The 27,737-nt window shown below is 39.8% G+C and overlaps 2 protein-coding genes across 5 annotated transcripts in view; one reads left to right on the forward strand and one right to left on the reverse strand.

Moving 5' to 3' along the window:
• Positions 1–8,726, reverse strand: part of LOC120635518 (BTB/POZ domain-containing protein 7) — a 37,558-nt gene extending 28,832 nt beyond the window's left edge. Inside the window, exons 1-6 of the mRNA XM_039906538.1 lie at positions 8,656–8,726; positions 8,323–8,381; positions 7,000–7,097; positions 5,773–5,953; positions 3,517–3,627; positions 1,417–1,541 (exon numbers count right to left, since the gene is read on the reverse strand). Coding sequence (XP_039762472.1) covers positions 1,417–1,541; positions 3,517–3,627; positions 5,773–5,953; positions 7,000–7,097; positions 8,323–8,381; positions 8,656–8,724 — 643 coding nt within the window. The 5' untranslated portion in view covers positions 8,725–8,726. The remainder of the gene's footprint in view (positions 1–1,416; positions 1,542–3,516; positions 3,628–5,772; positions 5,954–6,999; positions 7,098–8,322; positions 8,382–8,655) is intronic.
• Positions 8,727–14,113: 5,387 nt separating this feature from the next.
• Positions 14,114–27,688, forward strand: LOC120635743 (E3 ubiquitin-protein ligase RFWD3-like). Of its 4 annotated transcripts, none has more exons than XM_039906876.1 (7): positions 14,114–14,365; positions 14,779–14,917; positions 15,809–15,974; positions 16,950–17,071; positions 22,315–22,692; positions 24,645–24,912; positions 25,327–27,688. In XM_039906876.1, the coding sequence occupies exons 3-7, from the start codon at positions 15,821–15,823 to the stop codon at positions 26,433–26,435; spliced, it is 2,031 nt and encodes a 676-aa protein (XP_039762810.1). In that variant the 5' UTR covers positions 14,114–14,365; positions 14,779–14,917; positions 15,809–15,820; the 3' UTR covers positions 26,436–27,688. The 4 variants fall into 4 exon arrangements, with proteins under 4 accessions (XP_039762810.1, XP_039762811.1, XP_039762809.1 ...); XM_039906877.1 differs by having other exon boundaries at positions 14,779–14,909; XM_039906875.1 differs by lacking the exon at positions 14,779–14,917.
• The last annotated feature ends 49 nt before the right edge of the window (positions 27,689–27,737 follow it).

The following is a 27,737-nucleotide window of genomic DNA, read 5'->3' on the forward strand; positions in this document are numbered from 1 at the left end:
GTCTGCGTAAGGTACAGGGATCATTTGTGGGATTGAGTATACGCTTTTATAATATGATTCCTAAGGTGATTTTGGACCTGCCAATGCACAAGTTTAAAGAATTTGTTAAAACACATTTATTACAGCGAGGTTACTATACAATTGATGAATTTTTTAATGACAAGGTTGCTTGGAAGCATCCGGCTCCGCTTTCAGCTCTCACAAGATAGAAAAATAAATATTAAAATGCAAAATGTAAATTGTTGATGTTGGAAAAGAGCAACTGCTGAGTTTCTTGCCGGCTTCTTCTCCGTAGAATCTGCCTTCCGAACCGGTGGTAGAATCACTACAAACAGACAGACTTGACGTTTCAAAAGTGCTTATATTAGGCCTACTTGAAATAAATGAATTTTGAATTTTGAATTTTTTTGAATTTTGACGGTGTTCACCCCCTGCCTTCGAGAGCACTTGGTCACAAGCTGTCGGTGCAGGGTAAAATAAATAACATATTGTGATGATACTCCTTGAAGCCCACCAAACGGGACTGTAGCAGCATGGTGGGTCAATGGTTGCTATGAAACGATACTTGCTAGCTCAAAATTTGTAAACAACCATATTATTATAATAAAAGAAAATATATATATATAATAATGTTTATAATACTCCCTTCAATGGGTAGTTGAAATAAAGACGAAATTGCGTTTCTGTGAAAATACAAGAAACAACATTTAAAGCCCTTACTTCGGGTCTTTAAAATCAAATAATCACTTCATAAAATAAACATCTTTTTTAAATGTCACTTATCACTGTCAAAAATATTGGTGACTTTCAGAAAAGGTTTTATATATGAATTCGAGAAAAGAGTTCTTTACATATGTATATATATATATATATATATATATATATGTTTGTTACGCTTTCACGCAAAAACTACTTAACTGATCCTCATGAAACTTTGTACCAAATTCTTGGAAGTGTTAGAAGGAATATAGGATACTTTTTATCTCGACATTAAGCATGGTTCCTTTGGGAGAGGGGATGAGTGTTTGACGATTTTACACCATAACACCGACAAATTATAACCGATTTAAATAATTATTTTTGTACTATAGAGGTTCAAATATGTGTTTAATTTTGCCCAAACTGTGGTTGGAGATAAAGGACAGAACTCTACACTCGACAGCGGCAAATTCTTCATTTAAGGCTTAGCGACTCTGAATACTTTAAATTTTTTTAGAACTACAACTAAACTGAATGCCACGTCAAAAAACAAAATCAAACGCAGACGAAGTCGCGGGCAACAGCTAGTATATATATATATATATTGTGTATATATATATATATTAAGACTCTTATGTCCTTATCCTACACGAGACTACTGTAGTAACATTTATATTACTACAATGGTAATGGGATTTTGATAGGACGGTGACTCACCGGCGCAAGTGTCGCAGGTGGCTAAGCGAGGCGCGGCCGAACCCGCGTACAGTGTCAGAAGCACGGCGTCCGCCTCCACGCGCGACAACGAGCCGCCCGCGCCCTCCAGCGGCACGCGAACGCAACTGGAAACATTCACAACAAACTTCGCTGAGAAACTTCCTCACACCTCCAGAGCTTGTTTCATTTAAATATTCATCAGTCATCTTAGTACCCATAACACAAGCTACGCTTACTTTGGGACTACATTTCTTTATTCATTTATTTATATACAGATAAAAAAAATTAATGTTCTGTTTTTTTTATTTATTTAACAATCGGATGATGACATTAAATAAACATAAGACTAACAACCAATACAAATAAAACTCTCCACTCAGTTGTGGGTATCGCGAACCCACGGCCTTGGAGCAGTTTGTTATCACGTTTCAAATTTCAAATGAAAATTCAAAACATTCATGTAGGCCTATCACAGGCACTTATGAAGCGTTCACACATATTTGTTTACATAATTTTAAGGGGATGGTGATAACTTCGTCCGCCAACTTTAACTTACAGCTACGAGGGTTCCAAACGCGCCCTGCTCTAAGTAGAGCCTACAACAAACTTAGCCGGGTATTTTTTTTGTTATCACCATCTCTGATTAAATTAATAGAATTCCCGATTATGAGGTATTTAACAAATATGTAGCTTAAAAAGCAAAATATCAACTCTTTAGCTCCTATTTCTTGTTTTGACTATTTAAATTGAATAATCGACATTGATATATTATGGAAGTTAAGCTTCATTTGCTATACTCCGCGAAAAGCAGGAGAATCTGTATGGTGTCATTTCTAATTACTTCAATCCTTATACTCCACACCAAACTGATCCTCGGCAATGTACCCTCTACGCACGCTTCGCTTCGAAAGCGGAGAATCCTAAGGAGATGTTGACTTTACAATTAAAAATTATATATGTTATGTTTATATATGTATATGTTAATTCAACATCTCCTGTATATATATATCAATAGTATTTTTGATAGTATTTTTGCCGAAGATCTGTTCGGTGTGGAGTATAAGGATTGAAGAAATTATAAATTACACCGTACAGAGTCTCCTGCTATTCGAGGAGTATAGCAAATTTTCATGATATATCATGGATTTCCGCAAAGTAACGCCTGCTTCTATCCAATCGACTATAAACCGATTTTTATCTTGACACGTTTAAAAATATCGAAAGATATCTTGATTTGAAGTTACAGCTATTTTTTTTTTCTAAAATAAATAAATAAATATACTACGTCAATACACACATCGCCACCTAGCCCCAAAGTAAGCAAAGCTTGTGTTATGGGTACTAAGATGACTGATGAATATTTTTATGACAACTAGCTGTACTCTGCCACGCTTTGCTGTGTTTGAATGGTTGAGAAAAATAGATAAAAACAATCCTTGATGCGTATTATATATCATGCTAAAATTTCAGCTCGATCGGTGCAGAACTTTGAGTTTTTGAAGCGTACACAAACCAACATAACATTTTTATATATATTGTTAGCCGCATTCCCCACTCATACCGACTGAGGGCCGACCCTCCTATAAAACCAAGCAAGGTACCGTCATAAGATCATATGTTCGTTGGATCTCAATGAGAGAACTGTGTGTGCTGTGCATATCGGGTCACGTGAGCCATTTTTCTTGTATTTGTTAATTGTTATGTTTGTAATAATTTGCGTGTTATTAATTGTGTGATATTTTTATTTGGTATGGATCTGTTTAATTTAAATTTTAATAAAAAAAATAAACATATTATATTTTTTGTTAAAATTTAAATTTGTAAATTAAAGTTGGGCTGATCGTGATTCTTTTTATATATTCTTTTTATACTGATCCTTAGTATATAGATATACTAAGAATATACATATAAACACCGAGACACAGAAAAACATTCATGCTCATCACACAAACATTTTCAGTAGTGGGAATCGAACCCACGGCCTAGGACTCAGAAAGCAGGGTCGTCATATTGAATGCACACCCAAGGTTTTTGGTCGTTGAAGTAATCCTTAAGATTATAATGGGACGGGCCGGGAGGTCTGGCAGCGGGTGCACTCACTTGGGGTACCGCTGCAGGAGGTCGCGGAAGTAGCTGCAGCGGGCGGCGAGGATCACCCGGTGCGCCGGCAGCGACCAGCCCGCGCCCACCACCTCCACGTCGCACCACCACCTGGAACGCGGCAAAGTCAAAGTCAAAGTCCAATATATCGTCATTGGAAAATACCTATCATCTTTAGGTATAATAACGCATCCACACCAATCCAGGATAACAAAGCATGCATTCTCGCACAGACATAGAATTCACTTTCTAGCAAACTTTAGTATATATCCTAGATAAAAAACCATGCATGTCCTTGATAAAATAAGCATATGTCCTTGCACAGCCTAGATAAAAAAAAAAGCAAGCAAACTTGCAAAGCACACATCCTTGAACATCCTTACACGACATTGATAAAAAAACAATGAATCCTGGCACATCCTTAGTAAAATAACATACATCTCTATCACGACATTGATAAAAAACAATTAATCCTGGCACATCCTTAGCAAAATAACATACATCTCTATCACGACATTGAAAAAAAACAATTAATCCTGGCACATCCTTAGCAAAATAACATACATCTCTATCACGACATTGAAAAAAAACAATTAATCCTGGCACATCCTTAGCAAAATAACATACATCTCTATCACGACATTGATAAAAAACAATTAATCCTGGCACATCCTTAGCAAAATAACATACATCTCTATCACGACATTGAAAAAAAACAATTAATCCTGGCACATCCTTAGCAAAATAACATACATCTCTATCACGACATTGATAAAAAACAATTAATCCTGGCACATCCTTAGCAAAATAACATACATCTCTATCACGACATTGATAAAAAACAATTAATCCTGGCACATCCTTAGCAAAATAACATACATCTCTATCACGACATTGATAAAAAACAATTAATCCTGGCACATCCTTAGTAAAATAACATACATCTCTATCACGACATTGATAAAAAACAATTAATCCTGGCACATCCTTAGCAAAATAACATACATCTCTATCACGACATTGATAAAAAACAATTAATCCTGGCACATCCTTAGCAAAATAACATACATCTCTATCACGACATTGATAAAAAACAATTAATCCTGGCACATCCTTAGCAAAATAACATACATCTCTATCACGACATTGATAAAAAACAATTAATCCTGGCACATCCTTAGCAAAATAACATACATCTCTATCACGACATTGATAAAAAACAATTAATCCTGGCACATCCTTAGTAAAATAACATACATCTCTATCACGACATTGATAAAAAACAATTAATCCTGGCACATCCTTAGCAAAATAACATACATCTCTATCACGACATTGATAAAAAACAATTAATCCTGGCACATCCTTAGTAAAATAACATACATCTCTATCACGACATTGATAAAAAACAATTAATCCTGGCACATCCTTAGCAAAATAACATACATCTCTATCACGACATTGATAAAAAACAATTAATCCTGGCACATCCTTAGTAAAATAACATACATCTCTATCACGACATTGATAAAAAACAATTAATCCTGGCACATCCTTAGTAAAATAACATACATCTCTATCACGACATTGAAAAAAAACAATGAATCCTGGCACATCCTTAGTAAAATAACATACATCTCTATCACGACATTAATAAAAAACAATTAATCCTGGCACATCCTTAGTAAAATAACATACATCTCTATCACGACATTGATAAAAAACAATTAATCCTGGCACATCCTTAGTAAAATAACATACATCTCTATCACGACATTGATAAAAAACAATTAATCCTGGCACATCCTTAGTAAAATAACATACATCTCTATCACGACATTGATAAAAAACAATTAATCCTGGCACATCCTTAGCAAAATAACATGCATCCTTACACGACATTGATAAAAACACAATGCATCCTTGCACATCACAGTTAATAAACCATGCATCCCTACACATCATTAATAAAAAAAACCGTGAATCCCTATATGCCATTGATAAATACCATGCGTCCCTACACGACTTTGATAAAAACACAATGCATCCTTGCACACCATAGTTAATAAACCATGCATCCCTACACGCCATTGATAAACACATCCCAGTTACAAAACCCATGCATCCTTGCACATCCTTAGTAAAAAACCACGCATCCTTGCGCATCCCAGTTACAAAACCCATGCATCCTTGCACATCCTTAGTAAAAAACCACGCATCCTTGCGCATCGCGGTTAGCTCTGCGTGGGCACTGACCGGTCGCGGTACAGCGCCGCCAGGTCGGCGTGCAACGCGGGCGCGGGCTCGCGCGCCAGCTCTGCCTGCGTGGCGAGGTCGCGGAGCGCCGCGCCCGCCTCCAGCTCCTCGCACAGCAGGAACACCTCCGCCAGCCGCCACGGGCCCACCACCGCGCGGATGAAGCGCGCGTGCTCGCACCCTGCCACACCCGCAGAGTCTAACTCACTGATAACTGGGTTTAGGTTTAAAGACATTTATTCCCACAGAAAGACCTAAGTCACTTACATAGGAGACTTAGTTTTCTATAGTTAATTTAATGCACTACGCCATTGGACTAAACTAAATTCAATTTTAGTATTATCTACTCATTCAATGTATTCGTCTTTAAATTTATTGGTATTACTTAATATATAAGAAGCTAATTTGGTTTTGAATACATTTTATTATAAAATTTGGCGCAAACTTTATGCAGCTAGCTAAGAAGAAGCCCGGGTGTTTTCTTTTTTGCTATCACCAATCTCACATTGTCATTCAAGATTATTAGAAGAAGTCACAAATAACTTTATTCAGCTAGGCCCGTAGGTGGGTACAGTTCCAAACGCGTCTAAGAAGAAGCCCGGGTGTTTTTTTTTGCTATCACCATCTCACATTGTCATTCAAGATTATCAGAAGAAGTCAAAGTCACAAATAACTTTACTCAGCTAGGCCCATAGGCACAATTCCAAACGCGTCTAAGAAGAAGCCCGGGTAGTTTTTCTTTGTTATCACCATCTCACATTGTCATTCAAGATTATCAGAAGAAGTCAAAGTCACAAATAACTTTATTCAGCTAGGCCCCTAGGCACAATTCCAAACCCGTCTAAGAAGAAGCCCGGGTGTTTTTTTTGTTGTTATCACCATCTTACATTGTCATTCAAAATTATTAGAAGAGCAACCTGGTTAGGGCAATAATTAACACCCAAGATTTTTTATGTTATAGTCAAAGTCAAAAATATTTGTGTGATAAACACAAATGTTGTTCAGTGGGTGTTTATATGTATATTATAAGTATTTATGTATACTAATCATAAAAATATTCATCAGTTATCTTAGTACCCATAACACAAGCTAGTCTTACTTTGGGACTAGATGGCGATGTTTGTATAATATATAGATAAACACCCAGACACTAAATAGTTAATTTGATGCGTTAGGAAACACCCTACGGAGAGTACGAGCGGCGCGGCGCGCTGGCACTTCACTCACCTCGGTCAGGACGGGCGTCGCGAGGCCTCCGAGCGGCGGCTGCGAGGCGACGTCGCAGAGTGCCGAGCCCCGCGCCACCGGCCTTCTTCTTGCGCTCCCTGAAAACACAAACAACCTTCATCAACTCTGCGCCCTCTTGTTGTTAAACAACCTAGTAAAAGGTTCCAGCTCATCATTATGCTACATAGCTAAGAATGCAGCGCTATGTTTCAGCTGGAACCTCAAGCGAGGTGACGCCACGGTAAATAATTAGCCTATCTATACCAAAAAACGTGTGAGCCGTCACGGGACGCCCGGCAGATGAAATTGTGTTCTGTAAGTTATTTCTTAATGAAAGGATAAAGCATTACACCTACTCGCGCTCATTTTTGATTTGATCATGTAGAGATACTCCTAACATAGCTCTCTCCATCGCCCGCTGAGTGACTCTGAGCCTTCTTATGAGGCCCATAGTTAGCCACCACGTTTCAGATCCAGAAGTCATCACTGGCAACACGCACTGTTCGAAGACTTTAGTCTTCAGGCACTGAGGGATTTTAGACGAGAAGATGTCACGAAGTTTCCCGAACGCCGGGCCTTCCGAGTTGGATTCGGCGGTTCATCTCTTTCTCGAAAAAATAATAACCATGCAATATGATACAAATAAACACAAATATATATGTTAGGAGGCGTCCATAAATTACGTGAGGAGTTTTTTTTTAATTTCTGTCCCTCCCACCCCCACTCTGGTGAGATGTGAGATTTTCTTCAACCCCAACCTCTCACGTGAGATTTTTCAAAATGTGGGTTTCTAACGAAAACGCGTTGGATTGTTATTGTAAAAAGAAAAAAAACAAATGGTTTAAAACAAATATGGTGGTTTGACAGTCAGTAGATGTATAACGTCCAAGTGTGAATGATATTATTTTCTTTCTAACGAATTAGTGAATGATCTTAATCGTATCACGATTGCATTTAAAATTAAAACTTTATCATGTACAATCTAGATTAAATGGACGAAAATAGTATAATTTTTTTTTTGTTTCATAAAGAAAAAAAATTGCGTGAAATTAGCAGAGACTCCTCACTCCAACGTAACATCAGATGAGATTTGACTCGACCCCCTTCCCCCCTTAAAAATCTCACGTATTTTATGAACGCCCCCTTATACGTTTAAGAATTAATTGTTGAAACTCTCTGGGAACCTAGGATGGGAACGTCTTTGGGAACCTAGGATGCCTAGGAATCTTTTTATTGGGCGTTACTTACGCGAGGCCTTTATCGTCTTTAGTTCAAAACGGACATAAGACGGAATGGTTATTACCAGTAACCTTGGCAACGTACCGTATGACGTCAGCCATGGTGGGCGGGGACGCCAGCACGCCGTCACAAGCATCTCCCTCCTGAAAAACAAAAAAAAATCTTCTCAATCAATGTTATTCGGCCGATTGGCGCAGTGGGCAGTGACCCTGCTTTCTGAGTCAAAGGCCGTGGGTTCGATACCCACGACTGGAAAATGAATGTTTTCAGTGTCTCGGTGTTTATATGTGTATTATAAGTATTTTATGCATATTATTCATAAAAATATTTATCAATCATCTTAGTACCCATAACACAAGCTACGCTTACTTTGGGGCTAGGTGGCGATGTGTGTATTGTCGTAGTAGATTTATTTACCTGGGGGTGCGAGAGCGCGGCGCCCATGTCGCACCGGCGCGCGCGCAGGCAGCACAGCAGCCGGCTCATCGGGCGCCAATATACACATCGTATATTGTCGTAGTATATTTTTTTATACATTTTATTTTATAATTCATTGGTTGCCGATCTTTTATCGATAAAACACGAATAAAATGACATTTTCTAAAAATGAATCCTAGCTAGATCTATTTATTGCTCCTGAAACCCCCTGTATACTCAATTTCATGAAAATCCAATTATATATATGTATATATATATATATTTATATTATTAATTATGTATATATATATAATTGTATTTTCATGAAATTTAGTATACAGGTGGAATGTGAGTGATGGATATGTTTGTGTGATGAACATGAATGTTTTTCAGTGTCTGGCTGTTTATATGTATTTTATCAGTATTTATGTATATTATTTTAAGTTAAGATTTGCATGCCTCTAAATGGGCTAAAACATTGTTCCGTATAATTTTTTTAACATCTATAATTTCACATGTTTTTTGCAAATAAATGATTATGATTATGAAAAAAATATATATATATTCATCAGTCATCTTAGTACCCATAACACAAGCTACGCTTACTTTGGGGCTAGATGGCGGTGTGTGTATTGTCATAGTAGATTTATTTACCTGGGGGTGCGAGAGCGCGGCGCCCATGTCGCACCGGCGCGCGCGCAGGCAGCACAGCAGCCGGCTCATCGGGCGCCCCGCATCACCGCGCCGCCCGCCGCAGCCGCGCCCGCCCTGCCACAACGACACGGCCCTATGAGCTCATCACAACCACTTTGTAGGCACGTGTTCCTTGCATGCGTAGTGCTTGTTACCACCATCAGCACAGCTAGCATGGGCAAAGTGTACTTTCCAGGGCATAAAAGAACAACTGGTAAGTTGAAACTGTTGCAGGTCCCGGGACGGTCATTTGCGATCGGCAATGTTTACCTACGTGATGGAAGTTTCAAAAGCGGGTGATGTTCGCTCCCAGCACATCATCATCGTCATCATGTCAACCAATCGACGTACACTGCTGGACATAGGTCTTTTGTAGGGAGTTCCACAATACACGGTCCTGGGCCGCTTGCCTCCAGCGGCTCCCGTCGACTCGCCTGATGTCATCCGTCCACTTCATTGGGGGCCGAACTACGCTGCGTTCCGGTGCGGGGTCACCACTCCGGCACCTTAGGACCCAACGGGCTCCCCAGGGAAAGGATATAAATTTATCATCTCCCACAGCTTTATCAACACTCAGAGCACTGGCGCACAAGTGGAAATAATATCCATATAACATATGTGTAATAATAAACGGGTAAACTTCATTCGAAACGTTCCAGTGATCTAACAGGTGGACACGTTAATTATATTGGATATTGGGGGGATATAATTTTTGTCTCCTGTCGGTGCTTGCCCTTCAGGTGAGCTACCTGCTATGTCTTTCAATTATTACAATAAAAAGAAGCTTTCGTTCAGTGATGGAAACGGGGAAATCTATGCTTGGAGTATCTCTACTCTCAAGAGATTAATGAGGAGAAGAACAAGATTTACTTAAAAAAGGGAGGGAAGAGAATAAATGACACAATACAGATTTGTCTAGTTGTTCTAGTTTAAGGCATTTCAATTAGGTAATTAATTTTATTTATTTTTATTTTTTTTCCAACTTGTATTATGGGACTTTTCCTATTATTATTAGTGTGGATTCTGATGCACCTATCAACATACATAATAAACTATACTTTACTAACCTACATACTAAAAACCACCACTACCACACCACAGCGCAACCTTTGTGAGTTCAGTCAGAGTACAACAAAACAGATCCGTTCTCTCAGCTATGTAGTTTTAATTCTGTATTATAAACAACCACAGAGTAAAGTGTTAAAGTAAATCTATAAAGTGGGTAAACAATTAAACTTTGATTAACAACCAATGTTCATGACATAGAGTTGGTGGGTATATTGATATAAATACAACTGCATTATTGATGCACCGCAGTCCTACATGGACTCGAACGATGCAAAGATACCTCCCGGTGTCTTAGTCGTTTAACAAAAGCTTCCATCTATCCAAAATACATATATATATATATTGGATAGATGAAATAGATGAACCGATTGGCGCAGTGGGCAGCAACCCTGCTTTCTGCGTCAAAGGCCGTGGGTTCGATTCCCACAACTGGAAAATGTTTAGTGATGAACAGGAATGCTTTTCAGTGGCTGGGTGTTTATATGTATTTTATCAGTATTTATGTATATTATTCATTTAAAAAATATTCATTAATCATCTTAGCACCCATAACACAAGCTACACTTACTTTGGGGCTAGATGGCGATGTGTGTATTGTTGTAGTATATTTATTTATTTATTTATTTATTTATTTATATATATATATAAAACTAGCTGTGCTCCACAGTTTCACTAGCATAAGTTTGTAAAAAGAGATCATCATATCAAGGCTCATAGCAATTGCTTCATCAATAAAACTACATATTGGAACAAGAATCAATACCACAATACTCATGTACAAAATTTTTGTTTTTAGCGTTGATCTTATTAAAATTGAGAACATAAAAGCTTTTATGTTGCCTTCGCTACGATAGTTAGATTTAATTCCTGGAATTTTTTTGTGGACTTAATCATGTAGTACATAAATTTCTATTTATCATTCAGTTTTCATATTTATATTTATTAAATAATATATTTTATAGTAAATTTCTTAAAAATTTTTTAAAATAAATTATAGCCCATGTTACTTTCTGTTAATTTAGATTTCTATTAGTAAACAATTGTTAAAATCGGTGACGGCCGATTGTCAGTTTGCAGCGCCCCTGCTTTCTGAGCCCAAGGCCGTGGGTTTGATTCCCACTACTGGAAAATGTTTGTGTGATGAGTACGAATGTTTTTCAGTGTCTGGGTGTTTATATTATAAGTATTTATGTATGTTTTTCATAAAAATATTCATCAGTCATATTAGTACCCATAACACAAGCTACGGTTACTTTGGGGCTAGATGGCAATGTGTGTATTGTCGAAGTATATTTATTTATTTATTTATTTGTTAAAATAGATCTGGTAGTTTTGGATTCTATTAAGACTATTGTGAGCCGATTATGACTACAGCCTTCACCCCTTCTCATTGTGGAAGACCCATGCGCTGTAGTGGGCCGCTAATACGTAGATAGCATTGAAAAATCAGCCATGTCATAGGATTTAGAATTAATATGTTTAGGGATCATAAACATTAGTTTAATTGTAAAAGAAACCCCATCTTGATATCTTACAGTGTTTAATTGTTTAAGTATCTCTTAATGTAATAAGATATAGATTTAATGATATTAAAAAACAGCATACTGCTTGACAGCTTCTTCTCTGTAAAATCTGCCGTCTGAACCAGTTGTAGAGTCCCTACGAACAGACTGCCTGGACATTTCAAAAGTGCTTAGACACTAGGTCTACTTCAAATAAATGAATTTTGGAGACTGAATATAGCTTGGTTTATGCAGATTATAGTAAATCAAGCTTAATTTTCATTATACATCATGCATCCGCTAAATGTTCATTCAATCAAAATTTTTGTAATACCCAGTTGTTGAAATAATATAACCTTTTGAGCTTTTTCAAATATATATTTTTTAATTTTAATATTACAATGCACACAACGCAATCGGAATTCAAATCGAATGTGAAGTATTGTTAGAGAATTGGCCTTCTCCATGAGACTGTCGTAAGTGCGTCGTCGGCGTGTCGTGACGCGCTCGCGAGGTCGTAAGGTCGTCGGGAAAGTGACCTATATCGAAAGTGAAATGTTTTTGGGGGCGCGGCTAGTTTAATTTGACGTCATTGCGCACGCATAGGACCTGGACGAAGAGTGACCCAGATATCGTCTTGCGACACCATTTACTTGCGATACTAACTACTGAAATGTCAACAGGGCTTGTCTCGAGCGTGTATTGACCAACGCTGGCCTAAAAACCAACTTACGACACACAAAACATAACATTAGCACCGAAAATTCACGACTATAGATTACGATGTATAATATTAAGGAAAGCATCCAAAAAAAATGTAAATATACACATTAGGTGGTATTTTTAAATTAAAGCATATAGTTACCAACGATAACAGGCATCACAAGACAATAATCCAATCGGTTCGCTCACTATCTACACAAACATTTCTGTTCTAATATGGTTTTACATACTCCGCCATTATCACTTGTCCACTTGTTACCGTTTAACTAGTCACTACAAGGAATATCGAGCGAACTGTTACACGCAAACTCGATAAAAACAGCTTAGATTAGTTTTAACACAAATAAGTCACGTATTAAAGCTCGTCGGGTTAGAATTATGGATTAAAACACAGGGAACGAGAGCGACCCGTTATGTCTCTCCGTTCGCGATTCTGACACTACTGCCAACATGATGAAATAATAAATAAATACTAGTTTTCCCAACATACCGGTAATAATTCGGATAATCTGACTGTAGTTTTTACATTGCTTAAAAAGGAACCAAGTCGGTATATATTTAGAATTTTAATAATTACACTAATTATTTTATATCAACCACTGACCTCTTTTATACAATAATACAGTGATACAGTGATAACAGCGTATTTGTGTAGTGTTAACTGACTCCTATTATTCTCACTATTAGATGTCCGTGAGTGTGTTTTTGTGTTAAATTGGTGCCAATTCAATTTCAAAATTTAAACATAATTGGTAGTGATGTCTTTAACACCAATTTCAAAATACTGGAAAACGCAAGCGGAATCCTTGGATATCTAAATAAGTCATAGGTTTTGTATAAATATCTATTGGCACCAATAGAATTTGTTCGTAATAACGCAATGTTTGTATCCTCTTTAAAATACAATGCCTCTAGGGATTGATACTGACGCTTGATTTTACTTATGGAGGGTAGAGGTAAGGAGAGTCATCTGTGTATATGAAAAAGTGTCGTCAAAATGTATTAAATTAGGATGGCGCCACATTTGCATCAGGGTAACTCTTAAAAGAAGCGCCAAATACAAATATTGTTAGAGTATGCTTGAAAAATAAACAAGGAAGTATGGAGATACAAGGAAGTAATTTTGTACAACGTAAGTTGTTGAAATTCTCAATAATTAACTACTTTAGTCGATAATGACATTAAATTTTTTAACTCGGCATACTTCAATTAATCTACGATTGCTACATTCATACCATACCCTGTGCATCCACCAGCGCCATTGTGGAGGATTTTTGAACTGTTATTTAGCGCATACACTGGACACTTTTTCAACTTTTCTCCCATATAAGATGACTCTCCTTACCTCTACCCTCCATAATTTTACTTGCTTTACTCAACAGACCCGTAAAACGCCCGTAAATAAATAGTTTACTCCGTCTTTGGATGCCATGCCCGTAGAGTAGAATGGCTATGCCTTTTAGTATTAATATTTTGTCTGTGTGAAAGTGAACTGTGAGAAGTTTTGTTTTTGATTGCATTCAATTCGATTGGTGTTTTTTACTTGTAATTCAAAATTTAACACATTATTTTGAATATAATTAATATAAATCGTTTACGTAAATTTCCTTTTGAAGAATAACATTTATATAGTGTTTAAAATATTTTACAAGTTTTTGGGAATGTGCAAACGAATTTGATTAAATGAAAAACGGGAATTTTAATTCTGAGACTTGGAATTGTATGTGAGTAAAATACAACCACTGATACACCATTACTTTAAAATATTTATTTATTACTAGCTTTTACATCAAGATCCTCGCGTGGTTTTTGAAAAACTGCCAGGAGGAACAGGACTATGAATATAGAACAGTGAGCTATTTTCCCCTAGGAACTTTGCTATTTTCCGGGATAAAAAGTAGCCTGTCACTCTCCGGCCCATAAACTATCTCTATGCAAAAATTCACATCAACCCGTCGCTCTGTTTCTGCGTTATTGATGGACAAAGAAACACCCTTTGTTGTATGGATTTGTGGAACACAGGAGCAGTTTTTTGTTGTGGGGTTCAAATCATGGTCACCAGTTTGAGTCTCGTGTCGGGAAACGTTTAGCAGACTTTAAAAAAAATTCGTATAATCTTTAAATTTTCTCTCTACAGGCAATAAAGAATAAAACCCACTGGATTACCCCACTCTAATAAACAAAGTTGTACAGTACATTTCACAGACGACATAACAACCGAACCTGCATCCTTCAGCCATTACTCTATACAGTACAGTACTGTAAAAAGTTAGCAGGTTTGGTTATTGTATTGCATTTATTTCAGACTACAAAGAGGTACATGTGTCAGTTATTAATAAATAATAAATAAATATACTACGACAATACACACACCTCCATCTAGCCCCAAAGTAAGCGTAGCTTGTGTTATGGGTGCTAAGATGACTGATGAATATTTTTTCAATGAATAATATACATAAATACTGATAAAATACATATAAACACCCAGACACTCAAAAACATTCCTGTTCATCACACAAACATTTTCCAGTTGTGGGAATCGAACCCACAGCCTTTGACTCAGAAAGCAGGGTCGCTGCCCACTGTGCCAATCGGCCGTCAAAAAAATTCACAATAAATTGTTAGTTAATATAATTAATGTCACTATATACTTAAGCTGAAATCCAGTGTGCCCGCTATCTTCTCAGAATAGCAGAGATTGCTGTTAAGTACTAACTCGTAAACACTATCCTGTCAGCTAAAACTATGGCTCATACAAAAAGGAATGTGTGCTACCTCAAAGACTCAGCAGACTCAGCATGTGCTGCAGCAGTGTAAAATGATTGCTTAAACTTTCAGCAAAACTTGTTTATGCATACACAGAAAGTGTGAAGACTTCAGCTGACAAATCCTTACTTGAATTTATTTACCGTTTATTGTATAAAGAACATGAAATAACTAGCATAAAATTAGGTACTAATTTTTATTGCACATAATACATAAGTTTATGAAACTAATGTAGTAACACATACACACACGCACGCAAGCACGCACGCACTCACACACACACACACACACACATCTCAGAATGTATTATTATTTTGTTAATATCCTAATAAAATCTGTTCTAAGCTGTATTAATTGAACACTGAATATGGAGGAAAAGCTCACTTTGCCCTTATTTACAGACCTAATGAAGAATGGATGATGACCCCCAAATCAGCAGCAGTCCTAGCATATTAATACCTGAATCTCCGGAAAGCCCCAACATACTAAGGGATTTACCTGATAACCAGCTCTCAGAACCTTACACTCAATGGATTGAATCACATGGGACTGACGCAAATAGTAGTGGTAATTGCTTGTATATCAATCAAACGCTTTAGTTTAGTTTACGCTATAGTTACAGCACTTATGAACGTCATACATTTTTTGTTTTATAAATATAATAATAACATTTACATTAATGTAAAAAAAAAATAAAAAATTACAATGTAACTAAAACAAAACAATGTAAAAACTACAAAAAACTACAATGTCAAATGTAAACTAAAAAAAAAAAAAAAATAATAATTAAAAAAAGTCAAGTTTATGGTTACAGCTTTAAAATATATAATAGATGTTTAATAAAATTTAGTAACTAAAGCATTAATTATTATAATTTAATATCGTTGATTATTGGATAGAAGAAGGCGTTACTTCAGAAATCCAAGATATACTATGAAAATTACGCTCAATTTTCTATACTCCGCGAACAGGAAAAACTCCACACCAAACAGATCTTCGGCAATGTACCCTCTACGCACGTTTCGCTCCGAAACCGGATCACACCGTACAGATTCTCCTGCTGTTCGCGGAGTATAGAAAATTAAGCTTAGTTTTCATTATATATCATGGATTTCCGCAAAGTAACGCCTGCTTCTATCGAATCGACTTTAAACCGATTTTTAACTTGACACGTTTAAAACTACCGAACGATATCTAATTCGGTACGATACTTCTCACGTTTCGCTCCCAAACCGGAGCATCCTCAGGAGATTCACACAGATAGAGAATTAAGCTTAATTTTTATATAACCATAGTGTTTAAAATAGATTTAATGCCACAATGCCCTAAACCTATTATAAAAACAATGGTTATATGAAAATTAAGCTTAATTTGCTAACGTATATAACGTTGGCTTCATATTAATTTAATAAAATAAAATACAAGAGGCGGCCTTATCGCATCACAACGATCTCTGCCAGGCGACCTTCGAATTAGGAAAAAAAAGAGGAGAATAGACTATAAAATATATTAAAAAAAAATAGTGTATGTATTATCTTACAGGTACGTCACAGCACCAAAGAGATCCCATGCGAGCATCCCAGTCCAGTGACGAAGCGAGATGGTATGAATCCAGACAATATCAACCGTCAGTGCATTTGGTTGACTTGTTTGATGATGACGAGGTAAGTTCATCAAATTCAAAACTTCTTTATTCATGTAGGCCTATCACAGGCACTTATGTAGCGTTCATACATACATGTTTACATAATTGTAAGGGGATGGTGGTAACTTCGTTCGCCAGCTTGAAATTAAAGCTACGAGGGTTCTAAACGCGCGCTGCTCTAAGAGCCCACAGCAAATTTAGCGAGGTTTTTTTTGTCTTATAATTCGATGGAGCCGGCTGCACGCACGAAAAAACATGACGTATGCGGCGTTACCTCGCTCTGAGGCGTTACATTCAAGGCTTGAAGTGCAAGCGAGAGCGCGGAACGAGCCACAAAGAGGCACAGTCGGCCTCCGCGTTCGACATCTGTCTCTCTCCTACTTGAGTGAGCGATGCGTCCGCGTGGACAGCTTCTATACAATAAAACATTTACATTTTTTCGGCAAGGATGAAGTGCAGTGAAAAGTGAATGTGGTGTCAATTGTTTATAGCAACGATAATATCTATCAAACAAATAAAATTAAAATTTTCTTTTGAAAAATGCAACCATTCCATCAGTATTTTCTCACGACGTTGTCACGTTCAACTATCGTCAGTAAGCCGACTTTACAGATAACCAATTTTTTGTTATCACCATCTCACAGTAGATTAATAATATGCTATTAAGTTATTTTTTATAGTTTATGTAATCCCTAACATTATAATAGGATTTTTCTGTAAGCTTTCGTTTTATATAAACTTTGAACTTATTGCGAGACGTCTCGAAGATTTCAACAATCAATCATCATTATGTCAACCCATGGACGTCCACTGGACACAGGTCTTGTAGGGACTGCCAAATACCATGGATGTCCACTGGACACAGGTCTTGTAGGGACTGCCAAACACCATGGACGTCCACTGGACACAGGTCTTGTAGGGCCTGCCAAACACCATGGACGTCCACTGGACACAGGTCTTGTAGGGACTGCCAAACACCATGGACGTCCACTGGACACAGGTCTTGTAGGGACTGCCAAACACCATGGACGTCCACTGGACACAGGTCTTGTAGGGACTGCCAAACACCATGGACGTCCACTGGACACAGGTCTTGTAGGGACTGCCAAACACCATGGACGTCGACTGGACACAGGTCTTGTAGGGAGTGCCAAACACCATGGACGTCCACTGGACACAGGTCTTGTAGGGACTGCCAAACACCATGGACGTCCACTGGACACAGGTCTTATAGGGACTACCAAACACCATGGACGTCCACTGGACACAGGTCTTGTAGGGACTGCCAAACACCATGGACGTCCACTGGACACAGGTCTTGTAGGGCCTGCCAAACACCATGGACGTCCACTGGACACAGGTCTTGTAGGGCCTGCCAAACACCATGGACGTCTACTGGACACAGGTCTTGTAGGGAGTGCCAAACACCATGGACTTCCACTGGACACAGGTCTTATAGGGACTACCAAACACCATGGACGTTGACTGGACACAGGTCTTGTAGGGAGTGCCAAACACCATGGACGTCCACTGGACACAGGTCTTGTAGGGAGTGCCAAACACCATGGACGTCCACTGGACACAGGTCTTGTAGGGACTGCCAAACACCATGGACGTCCACTGGACACAGGTCTTGTAGGGACTGCCAAACACCATGGACGTCCACTGGACACAGGTCTTGTAGGGACTGCCAAACACCATGGACGTCCACTGGACACAGGTCTTGTAGGGCCTGCCAAACACCATGGACGTCCACTGGACACAGGTCTTGTAGGGCCTGCCAAACACCATGGACGTCTACTGGACACAGGTCTTGTAGGGAGTGCCAAACACCATGGACGTCCACTGGACACAGGTCTTGTAGGGCCTGCCAAACACCATGGACGTCTACTGGACACAGGTCTTGTAGGGAGTGCCAAACACCATGGACGTCCACTGGACACAGGTCTTGTAGGGACTGCCAAACACCATGGACGTCCACTGGACACAGGTCTTGTAGGGCCTGCCAAACACCATGGACGTCCACTGGACACAGGTCTTGTAGGGCCTGCCAAACACCATGGACGTCTACTGGACACAGGTCTTGTAGGGAGTGCCAAACACCATGGACTTCCACTGGACACAGGTCTTATAGGGACTACCAAACACCATGGACGTTGACTGGACACAGGTCTTGTAGGGAGTGCCAAACACCATGGACGTCCACTGGACACAGGTCTTGTAGGGAGTGCCAAACACCATGGACGTCCACTGGACACAGGTCTTGTAGGGACTGCCAAACACCATGGACGTCCACTGGACACAGGTCTTGTAGGGCCTGCCAAACACCATGGACGTCTACTGGACACAGGTCTTGTAGGGAGTGCCAAACACCATGGACTTCCACTGGACACAGGTCTTATAGGGACTACCAAACACCATGGACGTTGACTGGACACAGGTCTTGTAGGGAGTGCCAAACACCATGGACGTCCACTGGACACAGGTCTTGTAGGGAGTGCCAAACACCATGGACGTCCACTGGACACAGGTCTTGTAGGGACTGCCAAACACCATGGACGTCCACTGGACACAGGTCTTGTAGGGACTGCCAAACACCATGGACGTCCACTGGACACAGGTCTTGTAGGGACTGCCAAACACCATGGACGTCCACTGGACACAGGTCTTGTAGGGCCTGCCAAACACCATGGACGTCCACTGGACACAGGTCTTGTAGGGCCTGCCAAACACCATGGACGTCTACTGGACACAGGTCTTGTAGGGAGTGCCAAACACCATGGACGTCCACTGGACACAGGTCTTGTAGGGCCTGCCAAACACCATGGACGTCTACTGGACACAGGTCTTGTAGGGAGTGCCAAACACCATGGACGTCCACTGGACACAGGTCTTGTAGGGACTGCCAAACACCATGGACGTCCACTGGACACAGGTCTTGTAGGGAGTGCCAAACACCATGGACGTCCACTGGACACAGGTCTTGTAGGGAGTGCCAAACACCATGGACGTCCACTGGACACAGGTCTTGTAGGGACTGCCAAACACCATGGACGTCCACTGGACACAGGTCTTATAGGGACTACCAAACACCATGGACGTTGACTGGACACAGGTCTTGTAGGGAGTGCCAAACACCATGGACGTCCACTGGACACAGGTCTTGTAGAGACTGCCAAACACCATGGACGTCCACTGGACACAGGTCTTGTAGGGAGTGCCAAACACCATGGACGTCCACTGGACACAGGTCTTGTAGGGACTGCCAAACACCATGGACGTCCACTGGACACAGGTCTTATAGGGACTACCAAACACCATGGACGTTGACTGGACACAGGTCTTGTAGGGAGTGCCAAACACCATGGACGTCCACTGGACACAGGTCTTGTAGGGAGTGCCAAACACCATGGACGTCCACTGGACACAGGTCTTGTAGGGACTGCCAAACACCATGGACGTCCACTGGACACAGGTCTTGTAGGGACTGCCAAACACCATGGACGTCCACTGGACACAGGTCTTGTAGGGCCTGCCAAACACCATGGACGTCCACTGGACACAGGTCTTGTAGGGAGTGCCAAACACCATGGGCGTCCACTGGACACAGGTCTTGTAGGGACTGCCAAACACCATGGACGTCCACTGGACACAGGTCTTGTAGGGAGTGCCAAACACCATGGGCGTCCACTGGACACAGGTCTTGTAGGGACTGCCAAACACCATGGACGTCCACTGGACACAGGTCTTGTAGGGCCTGCCAAACACCATGGACGTCTACTGGACACAGGTCTTGTAGGGAGTGCCAAACACCATGGACGTCCACTGGACACAGGTCTTGTAGGGACTGCCAAACACCATGGACGTCCACTGGACACAGGTCTTGTAGGGCCTGCCAAACACCATGAACGTCGACTGGACACAGGTCTTGTAGGGACTGCCAAACACCATGGACGTCCACTGGACACAGGTCTTGTAGGGAGTGCAAAACACCAAAGACGTCCACTGGACACAGGTCTTGTAGGGAGTGCCAAACACCATAGACGTCCACTGGACACAGGTCTTGTAGAGAGTGCCAAACACCATGGCCTTGTGCCGCTTGGGCCCAATCTCCCAGTGAACAAACCATAATTTTTTTTGGGATCAAGCAATGTTAAACCGGACCCTATTACTGAGAGTCTGCTGTCCGTCCGTCTGTCCGGCTATCACCAGACTGTATCTTATGAACTGTGATATAAACACAGTTGACAGTTTTCACAGATGATGTATTTCACTGTTGATACATGACAACTTAAGTAGGCTCCCGTACAATAGATATGCTTTAGAATAGAATAGAATTTTATTGTTCACTGTTTACACATAGAAAGGCAGCTGACAAGGCCTAGAAAAGTATTTAAAACAGTTCACCCACAACCAGACGTACAAATATACTATTATAAAATCAATACATTGTAAAATCAATGTCATAATATATGTAGGTATATAATTATTAATAATTAAAACAAAAGTGAAACTATCAAAAAAAAGAAAAAGGAAAAAGCTTCTTTTGTGTTGATAAACGACTAAGACACCGGGAGGTGTCTTTGCATCGATCGAGTCGTATTTTTATCGAAATACCCACCAACTCAATGTCATGAAATATTTGTTGTTATTCAAATATAATTTTAATTGTTTCCTTAAAACTATCTATCATTAAAATAATAATTATTAGCGAATTTATAACAAATCTAATCTCTTTAATAAAATAACTGGTAAATATGAATTTATAGTTATCAAAAGTTTATTTATTTACCCATTTATAAAATTCGTCTCGATAAGTTCAACGTTTATATAAAACGTAAGCTCACAGAAAAATCGTATTATAATGTAAAGGATTACGATAGTTAGAAGTTAAACGATAAAAAAGCTTGGGTGTGAATTGCTCTCACTTCATAGCTTAATATAAATTTACTGTGAGATGGTGATAACAAAAAAAAAATTACCCGGCTAAGTTTGTTGTGGACTCTTCTTAGAGCAGGGCGCGTTTGAACCCTCGTAGCTTTAGGTTTAAGTTGGTGTACGAAGATATCACCATCCCCTTACAATTATGTAAACATATATGTATGAACGCTTCATAAGTGCCTGTGATAGGCATACATGAATAAAGAAATTTTGTATTACTGTAACACCTGTTATGATAAGAAGTTCATACCCTTTGGGTATGGGAGCCCTATAAGAAGAGAAACTAGTGAATTTAAAAAACAACATTCCTTTTCAAAACAGAGTGGCCAGGCTGCCCCACAATCCGACAACAGTCCGTATGTACCAATGGGCCCGTTTGAACCGTGGACGCCCACAATTGGGCCATACGATGACAATGCCCAACAGGACTTGGTTGTATCTAACGATGCTAGAAACCGGGAAATAATTAACGATGAACCAAGAAATCCTTATGTAGTTAATGAAGAACCGCGAGTGCCTTACATGTTTAATGAAGAACCAAGGAACCCTGATGTAGTAAACGAAGAATCGAGAATCCCTCATATAACTAGTGAAGAATCTAGGAATTCAGATACAGTTAATGAAGAATCAAGCGATGTTAAGGATGTAGCCGATGAAGAACCACCAGCCAAAGTTAGAAAACTGAATACATCAATACAGGTATTTATTTATTATTTACTAGCTGTTGCCCGCGACTTTGTCTGCGTTTGATTTTTGATGTGGCATTAAAAAAACATTAAAGTATTCAGTATCGCTAAGCCTTAAATGAGGGGTTTGCTGCTGTCCGCTAAGGTGTTCTGTCCTCTATCTCCAACCACAGTTTTGGGCAAAATTGAACACATATTATAACCTCTATAGCACAAAAACAATTATTTTAAATCGGTTATAATTTGTCGGAGTTATCACTTTCATATTAACACTTTCATCCCCTCTCCCAAAGGAACCGAGTTTAATGTCGGGATAAAAAGTATCCTATATTACTTCTAACACTTCCAAGAATATGTGTACAAAGTTTCATGAGGATCGGTTAAGTAGTTTTTGCGTGAAAGCGTAACAAACAAACTTACATTTACATTTATAATATTGGGAGGATGTAGGGATTTATAATGGACAACCAAAATTTTTTTGGAATGAGTCACAAATATTATATAAATTAAGCTTAATTTGCTGTGCTCCGCGAAAAGCAGGAGAATCTGTGTGGTGTAATTTGTAATTTCTTCAATACTTATACTCCACACCAAACAGATCTTCGGCAATGTACCCTCTACGCACGTTTCGCTCCGAAACCGGAGCTTCAAAGTCAAAGTCAAAAATATCTGTATTCAAGTCGGCCCATAGGTGGCACTTTTGATGCGTACATTACATGAGAACTACACGGTAGTGAGATGATGACGGTAACCATATTCGTAAACTTAGAACTGAAGCTACGAGGGTTATTTATTGAAGTTATACTTCTTTAGGCGCGTTATGAAAATATTATGAGAGTGAAATTTTAAGATGACAAAAAACCAACAACTTGAAGTTAGCTGTAAGGTTTGACAGTGTACACTTTGAATTGTCAAAGTCTGCGGGCTCATTCCGGTGATTTAATTGTACAAAAATCTTAAATTTTAATGTTGAGTGAAACTTGGTTGTCCGAGAACTACGAGTCCATTAGTGCCCGAATTAAATTTTGTTCATTATGTCCATTCCTTTAAATATGCATAAATATTTTTTTTTGTGATACTTAAATAAACTTTATTTAACTAGATAGTGAGTTATTATAAACTTTCAAGGAATGTAATGTATTTTTTTCTATTGTTAGAGTAGTTTTTTCTACAAACGTAGAATAAGGCGAAATGTAAAATTTTTGAAAAGATTTTTATCTTGTTACGCCAAAGTATAACTTCTTACGCGTGTACATAAGTACACACACGTTTTTTTTTATTTACTTATTTAGCCCAATTTCTTGCTCTCGCCGTGGGTCGGCGGCGCAGAACATGGTTACTTCTTGGTTCATTTGTTCAGCTCCTAAGATGTTCTTAATGAAAATGCGCTTGTCGAAAACGAAGTAATAGTGCGGGCGGGCGATGTGACACGGTGGGTCGGCAGTGAAGAACATGGTTACTCTTCATTTGTTCAGCTCCTAAGATGTTCTTAATGAAAATGCGCTTGTCGAAAACGAAGTAATAGTGCGGGCGGGCGATGTGACACGGTGGGTCGGCAGTGAAGAACATGGTTACTCTTCATTTGTTCAGCTCCTAAGATGTTCTTAATGAAAATGCGCTTGTCGAAAACGAAGTAATAGTGCGGGCGGGCGATGTGACACGGTGGGTCGGCAGTGAAGAACATGGTTACTCTTCATTTGTTCAGCTCCTAAGATGTTCTTAATGAAAATGCGCTTGTCGAAAACGAAGTAATAGTGCGGGCGGGCGATGTGACACGGTGGGTCGGCAGTGCAGAATATGGTTACTCTTCATTTGTTCAGCTCCTAAGATGTTCTTAATGAAAATGCGCTTGTCGAAAACGAAGTAATAGTGCGGGCGGGCGATGTGACACGGTGGGTCGGCAGTGCAGAACATGGTTACTCTTTATTTGTTCAGCTCCTAAGGTGTTCTTAATGTCTGTTCCAGGACGATGGCGAAACCTGCCCCATATGCCTGGACACGTGGGGCAACTCCGGGGAGCACAGACTAGTCTCCCTGAAGTGCGGCCACCTGTTCGGGGCGCAGTGCGTGGAACGGTGGCTGAAGGCCCAAGCCGCCAAAGACCGGAACTGCCCAACTTGCAAGAGCAAAGCCACGCTAAAGGACATAAGATTCATATACGCGAAGAAACTAGTCGCTGCAGATACCACTGAGATAACAGGGCTGCAGAAACAAATAGATATATTGCAAGCAGGTAAATATCCTCCAACAAGACCACACACCCACACCAACACCCACACACACCCACACACACCCCCACCCGCACACACCCCCACCCGCACACACCCCCACCCACACACACCAACACACACACACACACACACCCACACACACCAACACACACACACACACACACACACACACACACACAACCACACGCACGCACGACATTCCAACACACACCGTACCCACACTCACTCACACACCACGCACACACACACGTTAACAAAGGACACACACAACCAATCGAACACTTGATGTTTGATTGGTTGACAAACAAGTCTTCTTTTTAACCACTTGATGCCACGACATACCACAATGTTACAGTGATACGTTTAATAGAATATATACCAGTAAGTAAATTAGTATGGATTATTTTATGTTGCAGAGAAAAATCGATCAGAATTGGAACTCCAGAAATCTCGGATAGCCCACCGAGCGTGCATGCTGCAATTGGAGGATCTGAGGAAGACCCTGTTGAAGAACCAAGTTAAGGAGCAACCGCAACGGAGATCTTGGAGGTTCGCTTTGGAGAAGAATTTGGAGATAAACAAAGATGGCGGATGCAGAGTCCTTACGTACAACTGCAGGACGTACGAGCTGTATGTCACCCAGAAAAGCACAAACTACCTGTTCCCCGGCTTTGGCATCCGCAAAGTCAGCTGTGTCGATTACAAATTGGGCCAGTTTTTGCATCTGCACCCGAAACCAATACGGGACATCACATATTCCCAACCCAGAGACTTACTGTTATCCGTCGGTTTGGATAACACAGCAAGGATAGTCGAGAGAGGCATCCTCAGTCATACCATTCAGTGCGGGATGCCACTGTGGTCGTGCTCCTGGGATTACCTACGCAGCAATGAGTTCTACGTGGGGGGCATCGGAGGTGTAATCCAGCAGTATGACGTCAGGAACCCGGGGACACACATCCAGAAGTTGAACATAACGGGGGACCTCTCACCGGTAGTGTCACTGGTGTCAACGGAACATGGACTACTGAGCTGCCAGCTGAACTCCTGCTGGCTGTGGATGCCCAACATGAGGCAGTGGGAGCGGAAGAGTCTGCCCGTAGACGGGCCATTCATGTCTCTTTGCTATGACAACGAGTCGCACAAAGCATTAGTGTCTTGCCGTGCCAGTGGCAACGAACGCTCCCGGCTGAGCCTGTGCAAACTTAAAAGTGCAAACAGTAGTGTCAGTGGTAGTGCAAGTGACGTTGTGATGGAGTACGAGCAAACGTTTCCGGGGTCCACTCGGACCAGTTTGATGTGCAAGAGTGCTTTCATCAAGGCCCCCGGGGCGAGGTGGATTGCTGCGCATTCGGAGAGCGACTCCTCCCTGTACCTACACGGGGTGGAGGGTTCTCGCACGATGTGCTTGCCGGCGTCGGAGCCCGCGTTGGACGTTTGCGCTGGGCGCGTGAACGCGGAGACGGTGGTAGCTGCGCTGTCAGACTCAAGACTGAGACTCTATAGAGCGGTGCCCACTAGTTGACAGCAGCCATTACACCGTCTGCCAGCGTTCCTCGTTGTTTGCTAAAAGTCCTAAACTAGATAGGTAAACTCTTTATTGCATATTTGTGCCATGGAATAGAGCATTTGACTGTATTTAAAACATGACTTGTGCTGGAGTAATCTTTATTGATTATTATTTTTCAATATTATTTTGTTTCACATTAGAAAATAAAATTATGATTTTCTAAAAATTATTTTTCGAAGCTAATGTCACGTGACCACAAATGCTATTGATTGGTCGACTCTCTGTTTACAGTCTTGTGACATCACAACAAATTGTGAAAAATGTGTTAGAAAGTACTTCATACATTTCTAGAACGTTCCTCATCAAAAATAGTAATCCATAAATAAACTCATAAAACAAGATTTTAACGAGCAACACTACAGATTACTATCAGTTATTATAGACTTGTGACGTCATTGCAGTCACGTGACCCGCCATTTTTAATAATCTGAATTTATAAATTTAATTAAATTTGAAATACTGAGAATTGTGACAAAATGAACTAATTGATAGTTTAAATAAGCATTCTTTTTCATTTAGATGATAAAAAAAAAGCAGTCAAATACCCTAGTATACAAATGAAAAAAAAACTCGAATTCAAATGTGTTCTAATATCGTTTTTTTATTGTTGTATAATTCTATGATAATAATTATACATTAGTAATTTTGAATGATTTTGTTTGACTATTTTTGTGTGCCCGCGCAGATAAGGGGGTGGTGACCAAGTTATTGTAAAGGCAACCATGTTTCTAAGACCTTTTATTTGTAGAGAAGCCATAGTACAAGATTTGCTCGCTTGCAAACGAGGAGTCGATTTCGAGTATAAAACTCTGTATCGTCAAAGTTAAATGGACTCAGTGACAAATGTTTTAGAGTTGCAAATCCAGTACTTCTGATATTTGTTTTACAAACGTTCTGTCAATAGTCTGAGTTAAAGAATTGTAGACAACTTTGAGCTGATTCAACGAAAATAAGATCCGTTTTACTCCGACGTTCAAGTAAACCATACTCGAAAACGACCAAGCAAATCTTGTACTATGGCTGCAGTTATAGATTTGGGTGGTCTAAAAGTTTAAAAGCAAAGGAATGTCAAGTTTTGCCCCGGCACTGCAAAATCGTGATTTCGACACCGTGTGTCTGGCAGTGCGAGAGAATCCGGAAAGTGTTGCGTGTACCTCATTCATTTAGTATTTCGAAATATATGTTTGATTAATAATTATTCGTCATCACAGATTGTTTTATTTCCGCGTCACCAATAATCACGTATTGATCCACTAT

Source organism: Pararge aegeria, chromosome 27, assembly GCF_905163445.1.
Source record: "Pararge aegeria chromosome 27, ilParAegt1.1, whole genome shotgun sequence".
Classification (NCBI taxonomy): domain Eukaryota; kingdom Metazoa; phylum Arthropoda; class Insecta; order Lepidoptera; family Nymphalidae; genus Pararge; species Pararge aegeria.